The 19,245-nt window shown below is 53.1% G+C and overlaps 1 protein-coding gene across 2 annotated transcripts in view; it reads right to left on the bottom strand.

The window, feature by feature from the left end:
* Positions 1 to 18,996, bottom strand: part of FAM107A (family with sequence similarity 107 member A) — a 93,026-nt gene extending 74,030 nt beyond the window's left edge. The window contains exon 1 of one of the 2 annotated variants that reach the window (XM_061128228.1): positions 18,884 to 18,996. In XM_061128228.1, coding sequence (XP_060984211.1) covers positions 18,884 to 18,916 — 33 coding nt within the window. In that variant the 5' untranslated portion in view covers positions 18,917 to 18,996. Of the gene's footprint in view, positions 1 to 14,012; positions 14,278 to 18,883 lie in introns of those variants that run through there. The other variant, XM_061128231.1, reaches the window with a different exon arrangement.
* Positions 18,997 to 19,245: the final 249 nt, after the last annotated feature.

The following is a 19,245-nucleotide window of genomic DNA, read 5'->3' as shown; positions in this document are numbered from 1 at the left end:
TCTCGCCTCTGGGAAACGAGCTCCCTCAAAAACCTGACATGGCCCTGTTCCCTCTTCTTGGGGAGTCTGATCATCCTCATGTACACATAGCATTTTATATGTTACTTCATAGAAACCCACCCATGAGCCTAACAGTGAAATTTATCCCAAGGAAAGGACAAGGGGTATGCACCAAAATACATCTACTACGACGTGCAAGTACCAAAAAACAAAGTAAGTACTTCCAAATCAAGGACTGGCTAAGCACACCGTGGCAGGTCCACATTCATGGGACACGATGCACCCACGAGGAAGGAGCTACAGCAAAGGATGTGTGCGATCTACCGCAGAGGGTGGGGGGCGAGGCCTCACGGGTCCACACAGTGACAGCGCGGACCACCAAGTCTCAAAGGATTCAGACAGTGAATTATGCTGTCAGCAGTGATTATGCTGGATGCGAGAATAATGGGTGATTTTATTTTTGTTTTCCTTTTCTGTACTTTATGATTTTTCTATCATATAGTATTTCAGTAATAACTGAGAAAACTTTTAAATTAGAGCAGCAAAGTCCACTTTTAAAAAGGATGAAAATGGAGTGTTGGGGAAAGTTAGGAAAATAGAGAGGGAAAAAAGCCAATTCATCTGGCTTTGATCACATACGGCTGCTGGTACAATCTGTTCCCTGAAAGGAAGCAAATCTGCTTGACCTTCCTCTCGCACTCCCCGGCCTCTGGTGGAGCACAAGGATCCATCTCTCCTGTTCCCCCGTCCCTCTGTTACCGCCCCCACTCCTGGGCTTCAGTTATCATCTCTTTGAAGGATACATATTGCTATGGTTGGCAGCTCCACGCAGCTCCGTATGGCCAGCCGGAAGGAGCTGACCAACTCTGATCAGATAGAATAACAAATAGTAAGCTGCCCTTTGCTAAACCTTTACAATGTCTCAAGTGCTGTGTTTGGTAGGTTCTGTTATTAACCCAGTTTCATACATGGGAAAGCTGAGGTCAAGGAGGTAGCCAAAGTCATGAGGCTAGTGAACAGGAAAGCCAGGACTCAGACAGAGGTTCTCCTGACGTCATGGCCGGGGCCACAGATGTGAAGCTACTGCTGACTCCCAGCTGGCTAACCTCAGACACATCTCAGGCCCAGCTGCTTGGCACAGTTCCCCTAGCCTCTGCCCCCCATCCCCTCCCACAGCACTCTCCCCTGCCCGAGTCCTGCCCAGCTTCTGCCTGTCCCCCTCCACCTGGAACCTTGCACCCTCCCCTTGGCCTGGCACATCCCTCCAGGGGGCTGCTTAGAGAGCACCTTCTCCAGGAAGTCTTCACTGATGGCTCCCCTGCCAGGTAGGGTCCCCCGGGCCACGATGCCCCTGTGCGGTGGTGAGCCTGGGAGGAGGCCGGGCTCTCTGCAGGAGACTGTCCCCACACAGCGCTGTCCAGGAGCCCAGCCTCCCACGCCGGCCAAGCCCTTGCCCCGGGATGGTGGCAGGAGGTGGAGGCAGGAAGCTTGGGCCCTTAGGGCCAGTCCACGTCTGCGCCCGAGAGTCTTCAGTCTCAGCTCCTGGGGATGCAGGCCCAGGCTTTGTAGCTGGGAGGCTCCCGGCTGCGGGCAGAGCAGGCGCAGGGGAGTGCCCACAGGCCACAGTGCCGGTGGATAGGACCGGGCAGTGAAGTCCCCCTGGGACATCTCTCTCCCTCTCCTCCAGGTTCACCTGGCTGAGCCTGGATGAGGCATCCCTGGAAAAACTGCCATTGGAACTTTCCACTGACTCTGGCCTGGTTCTGGAATGGCAGGATTCCGAGACGGAGCCTGTGGTCATTTCTGGCCCGAGTCCCTGACCTGCTCAGGCACAGACTAGACCCACAGCAAGGAGACGGCTGTAGCAATGGGCTCAGAGCAATTCCAGGGCCACCAAGCCCTGGCTTCGGGATTTTGGAGCCTTGCCTAGAACTTTTTTTTTTTTTTTTTGCATCAGTGTATGAGTGGATCACCCTGTAATTTACTTTTCTTTTACTGTCCTTATTGAACTTTGATATCAACATTACTTTACCATAAAACGAAGTGGGAAGTGGAAGTGTCCCCTCATTTTTTTTTTTTTTTTTTTTTTTACACCAAAAGACATTTCAAAAGTTCAAACACACTTAAAACCTTATGAGACAACTAAGAGTTGTAGATTTTGAAATCATCACTATTAAAGATTTAAAGAGGAAAAACTGAAAAAGGGAAGAATATATAATGGACAAGAGACAACCATTTTGCTAAATGGTGCTGGGAAAATTGGACAGCCATGTGCAGGACACAAGACCAGAGCATTCCTCCACGCCACGTACAGACACTCAAAATGGACGAGAGACCCAAGTGCAAAGCCTGAAGCCAGAGAGCTCCCAGAAGAGGGTACAGGCGGAGTACCACACAGCAAGTCCCCTGGTCTCCCAAGGCAAAAGAGCCAACAGCAAAAACATACCAGCTGCTCCCAAGCCAACGCAAATGCCCCCGCACAGCAAAGGAAATCGTCCCCTAAATGACCGCAATTCTCTGACTGGGAGGAAATACCCACCAACCACATGACTGACAAGCAGTCAACACGCAAACATACAGCAGCACCTCAACTCAACACCAAGAAAGCAAACAACCCAATCAAAAAAAAAAAAAAACCAGCAGAACACTCAACCATTTTTTCCTAAAGACAATATACAGATGGCCAATGGGCACATGAAAGGACTCTCAACATCACTAACCATCAGAGAAATGCTGATCAAAACCATGATGAGATCTCACCCACACCTGCCATCATCAACAGGTCAACAAATAACAAACACTGGCAAGGAGAAAAGCGAACACCTGTATGCTGTTGGTAGGAATGTAAATTGGTTCAGCCATGATGGAAAACAGGATGGCGGTTCCTCAAAACAAAAGTAACCACTATATAATTCAGCAACCCCACTCCTGGGTATATATCTGGAAAAAATGAAAACACTAATTGGAAAAGACATGCACCCCAATGTTCATAGTAGTACCGTTTACAATAGCCAGTAGATGGGAACGACCCAAGTGTTCATCAACAGGCAAGTGGATTAAGGTGTGGCGTATATAGACACAATGGAGTACTTCTCAGCCTTAAAGAATGAAATTCAGCTATCTGTAGCAACATGAAAGGACCTAGAGAACACCATGCTTAGTGAAATAAGTCAGACGGATAAAAACAAACACGAAGATGTCACTTATACATCAAATCTAAAAATATATATATATACGTATATAGCAAAACAGACTCACAGATGTAGGAAACAAACCAGTGATTACCGGGGGGAAGGAGGGTGGGCCCTGGGCGACCCTCTGCAGGTCTGCAAGCCTTGTAGTTGCCCAGCCTTGAGAAAGAAGAAAGAGTCAGGAGATATTGATGGAGTCGTCAAGATGTGCCTTTGGTCTAACATTTCTGAAGCAAAAGGTCCCAGAGTGACATGCCAGCATGTAAGGCAGGCAGGAGAGCAGACAGGTCATGACTGCCATCTTTGCTACTCGGGAAGAGGGCGGCTGCTATTTATAGACGAATGGACCAATAGGTTGGTTCATCAGTTACCAGGGAAACCAGCAGCTGGGGCATATCCCGCAGAGCCCCTTAGGTTAAGGAGCATCATGAGGGCAGGTGTTTCCTTTTAATAAACTAGCAGGTGGGGCCGTTCTGGGCTAAGGATTAGAACCATCATGAGCTGGGCAGAGGGCAAGCACGCTCCTGTGCATGGGGGATAGGTGAGGCAGAAACTGGCCGAGCACGGGATGGACAGAGGGCAAGAGAACAGCCTCTGTGAGTGGCCTGACCACCCGTGCGTGCTAAGTCACTTCACTTGTGTCCAACCCTTTGCAACACTACGGACTGCAGCCTTCTGTACACTCCACCTCAAATACCCTGCCTGACCCTTACAATCTTGGTCCTCCGGGGTCAGGTGTGTGGAGGTGTACTGCAACCAAATACAATACTAACGCAAAACCAGATACAATACAAAACCAAATACAATACAAATGCAGAATGAATGCCATGCAGAGTTCAAGGGGAGGGCAGACTTTGGAGCCAGGCACTTACTGGGTCAATTTTCCCAAGTGCAGAGGAGGACGACAGCAGCATCTCACTGTAGATCCAGCAATCAAACCACTGTCTCCCAGCTGCTCAGACTAGGGTGAAGTGGAAGGTGTTTACCAGGCACAATACAGGGAAGATCAAGACATTAAGGAATACAAGCAGTAGCAGCATGCTGAGGTAATCCCACCCCTGCCGGTGGTTTTATCCTGGCCTACAGTTCCATGCCGCCTGTCCACCCTTGGGCCCCACAGCGGGTGACAGATACCAGAGGGGAGGGGTGTGGTAGGACACAGTGCATGCGTGCTGGGTTGGGTCCAACTCTTTTGTGACGCTATGGATTGTGGCCCGGCGGGTTCCTCTGTCCGTGGAATTCTCCAGGCAATGGAGGGGGTTGCCATTCCCTTCTCCAGGGCATCTTCCCGACCCAGGGATTGATCCTGGGTTCCCTGCATTGCAGTCAGATTCTTTACTGTCTGAGCCACCTGGGAAGCCACAATTTGAATTTTCAATATTTTCTGGCAGCTGATGGTGAAGGCCTGTGTGAAGGGCTCCCTTTTCTAATCCTGTTGGTCAGTCTTTCAGGGCAGCCTGTAGTCTGTCTCCCTAGGTCAACCATGGTCCTGGGACTGGGTTGGGCTCTCTTCCATGTCCCGGGCCTGAGGCAGTGTCTGATTCAAAGTGGATGCTTAGGACATACCTGTGAAATGAAGGAGTGACCTTCCTGGATGGTAGCTATGGATTCATTGATTCTCCTTCCTAGGATATGTCCCCTAGCATCCAGACTGAGTGACGGGGAGGTTCCTGCCCTCACGGAGCTGACGTGGGGCTTGGGAAAGCCAGCTATGAAACAGTTAAGGAAACAGCCAAGGGACTTCCCTGGTGGTCCAGTGGTTAGGAATCCATCTGCCAGTGCAGGGGACATGGGTTCAATCCCTGATCTGGAAAGATCCTACATGCTTCTGGGCAACAAAGCCTCTGTGCCACAATCACTGTAGCCCATGCGCCTAGAGCCTGCGCTCCACAAGGAAGAGTGGTTCCCTCTTGCTGCAACCAGAGGAAGCCTGCATGTACCAGCGAAGATCTAGGGCAGCCAAAAAAATTTCAAAAATAAAGAAACACTCAAGTAAGTTCTGTGAAGCAGCTGCAGGACTGGGGACCAAGATGGAGGTACTTTAGCTGGAGGGGTCAGGGGTGGCCTCTCTAAGCTGAAGCCTGAAGGAGCCGGTAGTGGAAAGAGCCATGCCAGAGCACACCATGGGGAGGGCACGGCAGAACAGAGGCTCTGAGGCGGGGAAGCTCTTGGCTTGTTGGGGGAAGCCGTGGACTCCAGGGTGGCTGGAGCAGAGTGAGTGTGAGCGTCTTAGGTGGCCAGGCAGGAGCAAGGGCAGAGGGCTCATCCCCTCTTCTCTATGGCTGTGATTTCCTTGTAACTGCTCTTCAAGGGTTTTACTCAGGAGAGTAGAGGGTCCGTTTCCAAATCAAAATGAAACTCTCTGGGAATCCCGCGTGGGAAGCCATTGCCAAGAACAGAAGCCAGCATGAACTGCAGGCCCCAGGAGCACAGCCAGGAGAGAATGAACGGGGTCACGGTTAGGGGCTGAATTGAATTGTATCCCCTAAAAGCTATGTTGAAACCCTAGCCCCTGTACCTGTGCACGTCACCTGAATTGCAAACAGGGTTTCTGATGATGTACTCAGTTAGAATGAGGTCATGAGGGTGGGCTCTCAGCTGATATGACTGGTGCCCTTTTAAGAAGACAAGAGACGTAGACACACAAGGAGATGCCATGTGACAACGGTGGCAGACGCGGGTGAGATGCATCTATAAACCAAGGGATGACAAAGATGGCCGACCAGTAGCCGACGCAGTGCTAAAGAATCCACCTGCTAATGCAGGAGATACAAAAGACATGGGTTTGATCCCTGGGTTGGGAAGATCCCCTGGAGAAGGAAATGGCAATCCACTCCAGTATTCTTGCCTGGAAAATTCCATGGACAGAGGAGTCTGGTGGACCACAGTCCATGGGGTTGCAAAAAGTCGGATACAACTGAGCGTGCACACACAGACCCCGGGAGCAGAGAGAAAGGCAGAGAACAGGCTTTTCCCAGGGCCTTCAGAGAATCCGGGCTCTGCTGACACCCTGATTGCAGGCCTCCAGCCTCCAGTGCTGTGAGGGGATACACCTCTGCTGCTTTCAGCCACTCAGCCCTAGGGAACCAAGATGTCACTTCCCAGGGCCTGCTTGTGATCAGAATCTCTGTGGGACCTTCACTGATGCTGACCTGATGGTGGGACTCCCCACAAATGTTCGCCCCATCGTACACCCCAAAACTCAATGGACATGAGTTTCAGCAAACTCTGGGAGATGGTGAAGGACAGGGAAGCCTGGTGTGCAGCAGTCCATGGGGTCGCAAGGAGTCGGACAATGACTGAGCAACTGAACAACACCCCAAAATGACTCCAAAGTGTTCCCAAGAGTGCACATGCATAAGGACAACCCTGCAGGAGGTCCCTCTAAACAGCAGTCACCCCCTGGTCTCTGGCTGGGCCCCGCGGGTTCTGTTCCGGAGGGGTGACATCCCTGTGAGACACCCCAGGCCCCATCGTGACTTGCACCCTTGGAAGCAGGAAAACCAACACCAAGCCTGCCTCCCATGGCTTCCTTGGGGTGGCTTTGCTGGTTGTATTTACTCCTCTCAGATTTTAGATGAAGAAGCAAGGCTCCAGCCACTTGCCCACCCCCACCCCCCCAGGCCTGAGATCTGATCTCTCATTCGAACAAAGCCCCTTGTTCATGAGGGCTTAGGAGACACAGTGTTCCGAAAGCAGATCCCCGGGCCCCTGGCAAGGGAGCTGCTTTTGGGTTTCTGCCTTCTCAAAAGCCGGCTTTTGATTTGGCCCCTCCTGCCCCACCTCCGAGTTCTTTCATGATGGAAATTAAATTCCTCTGAACTTTAAGGCCCTTCTTCGGCGCCGCTCCCAGTGCGGCCGGAATCACCACCAGCTAGTAACTCGACCCACAAGATGAAGATTTATTCTGGCTGGAGATGCGGTTTCATCCTGATGCTCGAAAAAAGCAAGTCAACGAGAAGGTGGTCTGAGGAACCAGATGGATTTGGTTCAAGTCCCAGCTCCGGTACTTGACGGGTGCCTCCCTGAGTCTGGGTTTTTGCCCTGGTGAAATAGGGGCGTCTGTACCTTTGTGGTGAGGATTCTTAGCACATTCACAAGAAGACCGTTACCCCCCTTCTCATCTCCCTGGCCCCTTCCCGGTCACCCCTGCTAGTCCTTCAGGTTTAGTAAAACATGCAGACCTAATTAGGCAAACACAGCTCTGGGACAGGCTTGCCCCTCCCCTTCTTACTCAGCCCCGAGTCCTGTGTGGGCATTTGAGACCCAGGCAGGGAAGGCGTCCTAGAAGAAGTGCCAGCTGGGCAGGCATCTTTCTTTCTCCTTCAACGTCGTTCCCTCCCAAGCTTGACTTCCAGCCACAAAGACAGACAGGAAAAGTTTTAGTCTTGGGAAAGGTGGTTGAAGGGCTTTAAGGGATGGCATTGCACCATTAAATAGAGCAATACTCTTGCCTCTGGGCAGACTTAACTAGCACCCGGGCACAAGGCCCCACTGGCAGATGTGGGATGTATTCCCACCCCTATGAACCCAGGCACTCATCGCTTCTGTGCAGTGCCCGACCTGAACCCAGCCTGGGAAGCCAAGAGCAGCAGAGAATGACAGCTTCATTAGGTGGCCTTAGGACCCTTTGGAAAATGGTGCCCTTTCTCTGCTTCCAAAGGTCATTCCACCTGCCTTCAAAAGCCCCTTTGAGCCACTCAGAGGGGCGCATCCATGGTGTCACTCATCCATGATGTGGGCATGGCATCGTCTGCCTTGCGGGGCTGGGAGGGTGAAGGGAAGCCTGTGAAAGCCCCGAGCGCGGTGGCTGGCAGGGTCAGTGCTCAGAAACTGCTCTGCCCCCTTCTCCTCGTCTGCCCTCACACCTTGTGATGAACGTCTGCTGGGGGTACAGTCAGAATTCAACACTCGCCTGGTCCAAGAACAGTCACAAGAGTAGGTGGGCAGGCTCTGGGCCTGGAGCTCAGAGACGGGCTGGATGTGCGGGCCGCCGTCGGGAGGGCCTTCCAGGCATCAGCCGCTGGCGTGAGTGAAGCCCGGGAGGAGTCGGGGCTCAGCCAGGAGCAGGTCTCTGTTTTGTTGGGGGTGAGGAAGGGGTCTCCCCATGGGCTCCTGACAACCTTCTCCTCTTGACCTGGAGCCCCCCATTCTCAGAGTCCTCTGGGAGCCTGGTGGTAAACTTTCCCCTCAGAGAAGCGGTCTGAGGTGGTGGGCAGAGTAGCGGGGGGTAGGTTGGCGCGGATGGCGAGGGGCTTCTAACACAGCCCTCAGGGCCGGCTCAGCTGTGGGCTGGCGAGTGGAACCCTTCCTTGGGCCTGGGCTGGGAGCCCCATCCATCACGATGGGGATAACTCTTCAGGGAGTCAGCGGGGCCGTGCCAGATGGGTGCCTTTTGGGCTCTGTAAGAACAAACACTCCCTTCCAGGCTGTTTATCAAAATTACCCATCTCTCCCAATTTTTTTCCCTTCTGTTTCAGCCACGGAAACGTTCTTCTAATGAAGATGAATGCAAAGCAATGAGCGTCTTGGCAAACATCAACAGAGTTGTTCACGGAAGTGAAAAAGCCGGGTGGTGCTGAGTTCGGAGGAATGTTTTAGAGAATGCTGTGTCCATGCCCTCAAGTGCTGTCTGAGGTCCGTGGGAGTTGCTTTTCCTGGACTCTTTCTACCCAAGGACCTGCAACCTCACTGTCACAAGAACTTAAAGCAAGGCTCCACACAGGACACTGTTGTCTGCACTCATCTCTCTAAAATTAACATACACCAGGACTGTGGTGGTCCTGTGGCCTTAGGGCCCAGGAAAACGGTCACAGATGGTCTTAGGGCCAGGAAAACGGTCATAGGTGGCCTTAGGGCCCAGGAAAACGGTCACAGATGGTCTTAGGGCACAGGAAAACGGTGTCCACCAGGTCCATGCCAGGACCCTGGTGGTCCAGTGGTTAAGAATCCACCTGCCAATTCAGGGGACATGGGTTTGACCCTTGGTTGGGGAACTAAGATCCCACGTGCTGTGGGGTAGTACCTAAGCCCATGTGCCACAACTACTGATCCTGCTCTCTAGAGTCCACAAGACGCAACTACTGAAGCCCACACGCCTTACAGCTGTGCCTCCGCAACAAGTGAAGCCAGGAGAAGCCAGCACATCACAACTAGAGAAAGCCTGTGAATAGCAGCAAAGAGCCTGTGCACCACTTCAAGGACCCAGTGCGGCCAAAAATAAAAAATGAAGAAAATCAGCACACACCCAGCTGGCCAATATTTCCAGCTTCTGGAATGTTCCAAACAGAAACACTGCTTCCGTGTATTGAAAGTGCCTTCATTTGATCCTCTGCAAAAATCCTGAGTGTGGCCTGGGTACCCGCTTTGCAGATTACAACATGCTGAGTTCAAGGGAAGTTCAGAACTTGCCCGGGATGAGTAGGGGCAACAATGTCTGCTTTTTGACTCTTGGTCCAGCATGCTTTCTGCCTCCCCCTTGAACTTTTCAATTTCTTTCCATTCTCTCTGTTCACACCATGGTCAGAGATACCACCACCTCTCCCACAGGGGTGGCATGACTGAATGCCCAGGATCCATCTTACTCTCTCCTGTTGAGTTTTGGGGGGTGACATTGGGGGACTGATCTCCAGCCCCAAGGGGTCTCTGGTTGGCCTCAACCAGTCCCATGGGCCTGCTTCCATCCTTTGCCAGCACCAGGTTCAGGATTCCAGGTGAAGCCAATGCCCTTGGTATTCCCCAGGGGATAAGGGCTGCTTTAGGGATGGCATGTGACTTAATTGTTCCCAATGAAATTCAAGGGAACCTTGCTTGCATGTTTCTAGGAAATGCCCTGGAGACATTACTGAGCCATTGGACCTCCACTTAGGGAACCCAATAAATTTCCTTATTGTTTAGACCAGCTGGTTTTGGGTTTTCCCTTCCTCAAAGCAGATGGCATTCTAAGTGAAATCCAATTTATGAGAATTTCAGCAGCTGACTCCAACCTGGAGTCCTCACACTTGGTGCCCTCACTGCAGCTGGAGATGGTCCCGACAAGTCCGACCGGTCAGCCCCATCTTTATCGTCACACGTGCTGTTCCCACCATCATTATTTGCCTGCCTGTCCATCTCCCCAACTCACAGAGACGGCTGTGAAGGCAGGAACCATCCCTTTCTATCCCTGGCTCAGTTCCCGGCACAGGGAAGCAGGTGCAAGTATTCTTAGTCACTCAGTCATGTCCAACTACTTGTGACCCCACGGACTGTAGCCTGCCAGGCCCCCCTCTCCATGGGATTCTGCAGGCAAGAATACTGGAATGGGTAGCCATTCCCTTCTTCAGGGGATCTTCCTGACCCACGGATCGAATCCAGGTCTCCTGCACTGGCAGGAGGATTCTTTACCACTGAGCTCGCAGGGAAGCCACAGGGGAGCAGGTACCCAGTCACTATTTTCCTGGGGGAGGCGCGGGCGGGAGAGATGAAGATGTGGTGGATGGAGCTCGGTACCCCGACAGTGCACTTTGTGGGCAGGAGTCATCTCCAAGGGGCAGCTCCGTCCTCCCTTCCTGGTGCTGGGGAAGGAGCTGCAGGCACTACAGAAATGCCCTGGCCCTGGCTGCATGGCCCCGGGAATTCCTTCCCTTCTCTGACCTCAGTCTTCCCAGCTGTTCAGTGAGGGGGGACTGGACCGCATCACCGAGGCTTTTCCAGAGTTGTTATGATTAAACTGGGGGCAGGGTATGGGATGCCTCTGAGGATAGCAGGGTGCATTTCATGGGACAAGCCCATCAGAGAGTAAATGCATAGGTGACAGGAATTACTTTCCACAGAGCAGGCCTGTCGCACATCACACAGAGGCCAGCGGGGTGTTGCCTCTGGAAGGAGGAGGCGGGCCTGGGGGAGGTCTGGTGGGGTGGTCTACCGATGGGGGAGCCTGGGCTTGAGGCTCACTCACAGCCTACGCTCCAGCCTGGCTCACCACTGACCAGCGGGGGAAGGCGCAGTTGCTGGGTGTCAGCTTTTATGCCTGTTGTTCGCCGTGTTGCTGATGCCCTTGCTGGCTCAAGGGAAGCTTGGTGAGGCTCAGAAGAGGACGCAGGCACGGGAGGATCCGATTCAGGGAGAGACTGAGCGCCCGTTTTGTTCCAGGCATGGGATCATCTGGGTTTTAGGACAATCTGAGGAGGGTCTTTTATCCTTTGTTTACTAAGGTAGAATCAGAGAGGTGCAGTGACTTGCCGAAGGTCACAGAGGATGTGGAGGAACTGACTCAGACCTCAGGCCTCTGACTGTGTAGCCCATGTTCCCAATCACTGTGCCCTGCTGCCTTCTCCCTGGAGGGCTTTCCCCTGGGGTGGGGAAGGGGCTGGGTCCAAGGATAGGTGTGACTTTCAATCTGGGGGCAAGTTCTGACTGACCCGTTAGGCTGCGTTGAGGATTCTGAAGCTGTCTGGACTCAGTGGGAAAGGGTGTGGGGATCCATTGTGATGTCTGCCGCAGAGTGGGAACAGGGAGAGGCAGACCGTGAGCTATACTTCGTCCTTCCTGGGACAGACCTTATTAGGGTCATTTTTAGGCCTGGGAACCTGGCTTCCATGATGACTTATTGCCTCAAGTTCAGCACCGATAGGATCCAGAGGGGAGGAGTGGAAAGAATGTTTCTGAAAGAGGGGATCGGCTGGGGCTGGGGCCAGGGCTAGGGCAGCTCTGGGACTCCAAAGGCTGTGTCTCATCACCTTCCTGCCCTGACTGCAGGTGACCCATACTGACGCCTACAGGCAGGAGTCAGCCTTGCAATGGGAAGCGAGACCAGCACTAGGAAGCCTGGCGGCTCAGATGGTAAAGAATTGGCCTCTCGGGATGGGGAATACATGTAAATCCATGGCTGATTCATGTCAATGTATGGCAAAAACCACTACAATACTGTAAAGTAATTAGCCTCCAACTAATAAAAATAAATGGGGGGAAAAAAAAAAAAGAATCGGCCTGCAATGCAGGAGATCTGGGTTCAGTCCCTGAGTCGGGAAGATCGCCTGGAGGAGGGCACAGCAACCCACTCCATTATTCTTGCCTGGAGAATCCACATGGACAGAGGAGCCTGGTGGGCTACAGTCCATGGGGTTGCAAATAGTCGGACACATCTTAGCATGCATGCAGGGGTTATCTAGCCCAACACTCCTATTTTGCAAATGGAGAAACTAAGGACCAGAGTTCTTCCTCCACAGGTCCATGATTTACTCTTCTTTAAATTTGAAAAGTGTGGGATGGGCTGGGTTGGCAGAAAGTTTGCAGTTAAGCAGAAGGGGTTCAAAATCCTGTCCTTTTCCACAATGGCTAAGAAGTCACACTTGGCCTCTGAACCTCACTTCCTTGCCTTTAATACAATAGATCATCACAGCTGGGTAAGGATTGGCATCTCTGTGTATGGGGCCCTCAGGGGGTCAGGAAGCTGATAAGCACTTTACCGGCAGCATCTCAGGGAACCCCCCAGAGACGGGCACCCACCCCACTTCCCAGATGAGGACTGGGATGCAGAGGGTGGGGTTCCTCACCACAGGAAGTGGGTGGAGGAGCTGGGACCTGGCAACCTGACCACATTGCTGGTGGGCAGTCCTGGTATGGCTGTGAGCGTGTGCCAAAATTCCCCCAAGAAGTGTGAAAAGGCTCAGACTCCCAGCCCCTCCTCAGAGACTCTGACCCAGGAGCTCTGGGTGAGGCCTGAGATAGTGACAGGTTAAAAAGCCCCCTCCCACACCTTCCCCCGCCCCCATGTTTAAAGCCAACACAAGGGGTGTACAGATCTTGTTTGCAGAAACACCGCCCTGGCTGTGCTATCTACAACACTCCCTCCCCCCACCCCATGGAGACCCCAGACTTAGAAGGATAATAGATGGATGGACAATATGGATAGATGGATAATAATATGAAGACAAAACAGAAAAAGAGACACAGAAATACAAAACAGACTTTTGAACTCTGTGGGAGAATGTGAGGGTGGGATATTTCAAAAGAACAGCATGTATACTATCTATGGTGAAACAGATCAGCAGCCCAGGTGGGATGCATGAGACAAGTGCTCGGGCCTGGTGCACTGGGAAGACCCAGAGGAATCGGGTGGAGAGGGAGGTGGGAGGGGGGATCGGGATGGGGAATACGTGTAAATCTATGGCTGATTCATATCAATGTATGACAAAACCCACTGAAATGTTGTGAAGTAATTAGCCTCCAACTAATAAAAAAAAAAAGAGAGAAAAAAAAATAATGATATGAAGACAAATCTACCAACAACAGGCCATAGTTTGTATATAGCCCACTATGTGCCAGGCACTCTTTCAAACACTTTGCATGTTGTAATTCTTTTAATCCCCACCACAAGCCTGGGAGGTAGTGACTACTAATGTCCCCATTTCACAGATGCGGAAATGAGCTACCAAGAGCTTCAATAACTTGCCCTTGGCCCTACCTCTGGTGATAACTGGCTAGCCCAGTTAGTTACAATGGTGGTTATTGTTTGCTTGCCCTGCCGTCACCTCTGCCAGGCTCCCCTGGTGCTGGGGTGGGGGTTTCGGGGAGCGGTCAGGGAACCTGGAGGCAGGACAGGAAGGGGTGTGTGTGTGTATAAGACCAGGGAGCCTGAGAGGCCAGGCGGCCCCAGGTCTGATTCAGAGATGGAGAGATTGGACGCGGGCCTTGCCCTGAGCCCCAGCCAGGATTCTACATGAAATCTTAGCGCTGAGCTCAAGGAGGGGGCCGACCTGCAGTGTGTGAGGGACCCCACCTGGCGGGCGCAGCCTCCCTCCCCGCGTCCAGGGCATCTGCAGGACCCCCGGGGGTGCCTACCTTCTTCCCCTGGGCAGCTCCCATGGCACAAAGCAGGCACCGGGCTTGGCTGGGCCCGGGGCCAGGCCGGGGTGTCCTCCCCTCGGTGTTATTTCAGGATCCGGGGCCCGAGGGGTGCCCTGGGCCAGGGGCCCCCGTCCTCCTGCGGCTCATTCTCCTCGGGCACAAAGGCGGCTTTCACGGCTGCTCCTAAGCCGACTGCTCCTCAGACAGGCTTAGGGTGATTGATCCTGACGGAGGGGACTGCTGTCCCCAGGCAGCCGCGGCCCTCCTGGGGTCCCGGTGGTTCCTCACCTCCCGCACTCCTGCCCCTCCCAGGGAGGAGCAGAGCAGTCCTCTCCCCCCCAGAGCAGGCAGCTGGGGCGTAGCAGGTGACCTCTGGCAGCCCGCAGGGCAGGGCTTGACCATCAAGCCGGCAGACAGGCCCGGCAGGGATCGGGAGGGTCTGTGTGGGAATGTGACCCTGAGGCTGTTTCAGCCTGTTAAGAACAGATCTGAGAAGGCACTCGGGGCTGGGGTTCTCCGGAGCAGAGATGCCCGGAGCGGAATGCTTCATTCACCAGAGCAGCAGTCCAAGCCGGGCGGCCGGTTTGGGCTCAGGCCAGGAAAATATCTGGAGGCCGGATTCCAGGCTGGGGGCCAAGGCCTCAGTGTCTCCCAGCAGCCACCGTCCTCCTCATTTCCACCCCCTCCCTGCTGCTTGTCACCGGCCTGGGCAAGATTAAGGCTGGGGTCACCTTGGCCTGGAGTCCAGCTCTTTTCCTCACATGACTTGACCTCTGAGCCCTGGGTTGTTCACATGTGTGTGTGTGTGTGTGTGTGTGTGAGTTGGTGGTGGGGTGGTCAGATAACCACAGCTCACAGGGGGTGCTGCTCTGAGGGCTGGAAGGGAAGGTGTGTGCAGCCGAAGCCACTGTCCTGTTAAAGCTTAAACGTCATTCCCTGCTTCATAATCTTCCTCTTGACCAAACTGGGATGACAGCGGTCCCACATCCCACAGGGCTGTGGGGATGAAATGAGGTAATTCACATAAAGCTCTGGCACAGGTTTCGACGACAGCAATTGTCCACGGAATTTAGATGCTGCTGTTACTCCGCTGTTACTAATACCGATGATCGACCCGCTGCCTGCTGGCAAGTCCCAGGGAAGCAGTTTGATTCAGCACAGCATCCTTTCCCAAGAGCTGGCTGGGTGGGGAAACCCTGGTGGCCTTCCCTTTCCTCCGGCACAGAGCCTGGCACACTGATGGTTTGTGACATGGATGACGTATGAAACGGCAGCTGGTGGTGAAGGGTGCAGGATTAGGTGCTCTAGACCCGGCTTTGCCCATAGAATGGAATCCTGTGGTCCACAGGTCTGATTCAGCAAGTCTTGCTTGCCTCTGGGACCTCACCTGCTGCACCCTCCTCTCCCTGACAGTTCCTGCTCGGACGCCTTTTGTTCTCACCTCAGCACCTTTGGTCTTGCTGCCTGAAATGTTTCCCATCTCTCTCCCTTGAATTCATTTCTTTTGTTTTTAAAATCTTGGCATGATTCTTTACTCTCTATCTTTTAGGCTCAATTATCCCTGCCTCAGAGAAGCCTTCCCAGACTTCCTGTGGCCTTCAGAGCTCTCTGTTTAGTATTTATTACAGCACTTGTCGGAAACTGCGTTTATTGCTTGTCATCCCTACCTGAATGGCATCTCACGGAGGCTGGGACTGGTCTGTCTTCTCCCTCAGTTCACTCCCCTGCGTCTGGAATAGTGCTCGGCATGCCGCAGTCACTGAGGACATATTGGCGGCTCCTCAGCCCCGTGGGATTTTTCAGGCAACAATACTGGAGTGGGTTTTCAGTTCCTTCTCCAGGGGATCTTCCTGACCCAGGGATTGAACCGGGGTCTCCCACATTGCAGGCAGACTCTTCACCATCTGAGCTACCAGGGAAGCCCATATATTGGTGGAGGGGATAAATAAATGATGCAGGATTCGATGAAAAAGTCTTAAGCATGTAGAGCGCTTAACGCGGCCCTAACTCATCGCAAGTGCTCCCTGCATGGCAATTATCAATGCCGTTGTTATTGTTGTTGCTCTATTTCCTCCAGCGCCTTTGGCCCCTCCAGCCAAGCAAAAGTGTGGCTTCTTTCCTCTGCTGCTTCTTCTGGGTTCAGTCCCTGCCTTTTCTCCCTGTCCCAGTCACAGTAGGGGTACAGCTTCTGATTTCCCGCAGTAAAAACACCCACAAAACTGGAAAGAGCGGTGACTAGACTGGCCGTCAGCCACAGCAGTACAAGCGCCGTCAGTCAACCCTGAAGACCAAACTCTTTTAGCAGCTGTCCCATATTTATCCACTGGCTTGGCTCTTGGTGAGATGGGAAGGGAGAACAAGGAATTTTACACATTTATTAATTTTTCCCCACCTGTTTGGAGTCCTGCTGAAATAGGGCTTATGAGCCACACTGAAAGCTGGCTTGACTGGATGCCTCGATTGACTGAATGTCTGAAGCCTCGCTGCTGGCAGGACAGGGGTCTGAAAACCAGCCTTTGGACCCTGCACCTTGGGCAGGAGGAATGGGGATGGTGGTCCCTGCAGGGGTGATGCTTGAATATACAAGTGGTTTCTGGAACAACGGCTGGTGGTGGAGGGTCAGGACTAGCCAGATCCAGCTTGGCCTGGTCTCACCGTGTGGCCCGGGCACAATGCTTAGCTTCTTTCTTCATCCGAAAAAAGCAGATAAACATCTGCTCCTTCCTGGCCCACAGCCTTGTGGAAAGAAGCAGGGCCTGCAGTACGCGGCAGGGTTCTGAGCAGAGGAGCTCCAGATCTCCCAAGCCCAGCCCCCTCCATCTCTCCCAGAGAATGGCGGTAGATGCTGAGACCTCGGGCAATTTTCAGAAGTCTTCAGAGGCATGCAGGAGGAGGAGGAAGGGAGAGGGAGTCAAGACGGAAAGGTAAAGGGGGATAGAAAACAGCAGTAGTTTCAGAGTAGTTTTAGGGCAAGTTTTTCTAAAAGAGTATGTTTCCTGTAGTGATGGAGATAAACCGGGATGCCAATCTTTACTCTGAGGCTCTCGGCTGTGTGACTTTGGACAAGTTACTTGACCTCTCTGAGCCTCATTTTCTGTATGGATAACAGGAATAATGAGGATCCCCATCCCAGGCGGCTATGAGGATGAAATGAGGTAACTCATGTAAAATTCTGTGCAGAGCCCATTTGGATGACAGCCAAGTCTCCAGAGAAGTTAGGGACTGCTGTTTTGATGTGCCTCTTAATAGTGGTGGCAAGTCCACTGCCCATTGGCAAGTCCCAGGGGACCAGTCTATTAAGCACCAGCCTTTCCCAAGACCTGGGTGAACATACCATCCTTCCCTTTCTATCTTGGGCTGCCACCTACTGGTGAGGACCAGAATTACAGCTACTGGAAAGACCTCTCTGTGACTTGGGGAACACCCGCTCCGCTCATGGCCCCATCCTCACTTCTGGGAGACAGCACTGGCACGCTGGTGGGAAGGATGAAGGGAAATGCAAGCCCCAGATTCTGAGGTCATGAGTTCCTTGCAGGGATTCCTGAAGACTTGTCACCCCGATGATGAGAGAGTGAGTTCCCGAGTCTTGTCCATTTTATTTCCCAAACACCCCTGAGACTGGTCCCTTTCCCCCATCCTGTCTCTGGCCAGGCCACCACCCACTCTCCCTGGATGACACAGCAGCTTCCTCACTGACCCTCTTGCCTCCACTCCCTTCTCCATACAACAGCCAGGAGGAATGTCTTAAAAACTGCAAATCCAATCATGCCAGCCTCAGCTTAAATCTCTCAGTGTATCCCCACAGCTCCTGGACAGAGTCTGAGGCCCTTCGCCTAGCCCACAAGGCCCCCTCGCTCCGTCCGCTCAGCGCTTGGCACCCTCTCTGTGCCCCTTGCGGGCCTCCTTTATACTCCTGCCTCGCCCGGCACACGCCGCTTTCCCCTCGTGGCCTGGTGAACTCCGGCACGTTCCCAGGGCTCTCGGTGCGTGCTGCCTCCTCCAGAATGCCTTCCCTGACCCTACAGCTTTCCCCCAACATAGTCCTCATCAAGCCGCATTGCGTCTTCATCTGTGACCACCTGGACTACGAGCAGGAACGTGCCTCGTTTCCTTCATCGGGGTGTCCCCGGTAGACCCCCAGTTTCTGACACATAGAAGGTGAGTGAGGGAGCTGACCCTCAGGAGGGTAGTAGACTCAGTGTTATAGACTCAGCTCTCGATGGCTGGTTTTTTGGATTCTCTATCCTGCCCCAGTCTTGACCTGACCCGGGGGTCCCTACAGTGACCACAATGCCCTGAAGATGACGTGGGGAGTCTGATGGGTGGTTTGTGACGCCAGCCCCAGCGAGGCCCAGTGTGGCTTCAAGAAGTGGTGTTTAAGGAAAATCCGTGCAGACAGGGTGGTCTTGGCTCCTAGTCCAGGCCTGCGCTCAGCCCTACCCGCTGGCCATGCCCACCGCCTCTCCTGGGGGAGGGACCAAAGTCCCTCAGAAGCTAACTTTAGGACACGACTTCATGCCAGTGATTTATGAAGGACTGGAGGATGGGGGCAGGATGGGGAAGAGGAAGGAACTGAGCGAAGGGATGCTTTCAGGCAAAGTCCCAGCTTTAACTCGAGCCCACAGGGGACTCTGGGGGATGCGTGCATTACCCCTCATGGCTGTCCCGCCCCAAGACCAGGGAGTCATCAGCTATGGACCAGCCCGGGCTCATGTGAACGCTGGCACTTCCTGGCCTCTCTTCTCTGCACTCGGGAGCAAAGAAGGTTTGCGTAGCCCCGGGCAGTCCTCTAAAGGAGAGAGCAGACCGACCAGCCAGCCTGAGCACAAGCTGGGACAGGGGGTTGGGGGAGGTGGGGCACCAACCTTCTCGCTGTGCTGCCTCTCCAAGCTCCCCATCTCCAGGAGACCCTTCCTCAATTCTCTGATTCGTCCTGTTGACGTTTTCTCAGTCTTCTTTGAAGTGCTGTGCAAATGCAGTTTCTAGAAAAGCACCACAACCAGGTGGTCCTTTTTAAAGAGTGGCCCCTGCCGAGAACACTGCCTTCCTTCCTGGTTATAGCCTCACTTTAGCGGTCTTATTCGTCCTCGTTTAATTTTATGAGATATTTTTGCTTGTCTTAAAAAAAAAAAATCCTCCAAAATACCATACACGAGAGTAGTGTATGGTAATAAGGCAAACTGCTTGCACCTTCATCCCCAGAGGGGCTGTCTGGCCCAATATTTCC

Source organism: Dama dama, chromosome 24 (assembly GCF_033118175.1).
Source record: "Dama dama isolate Ldn47 chromosome 24, ASM3311817v1, whole genome shotgun sequence".
Lineage (NCBI taxonomy): Eukaryota > Metazoa > Chordata > Mammalia > Artiodactyla > Cervidae > Dama > Dama dama.
This window is presented reverse-complemented; position numbering and strand designations above follow the sequence as displayed.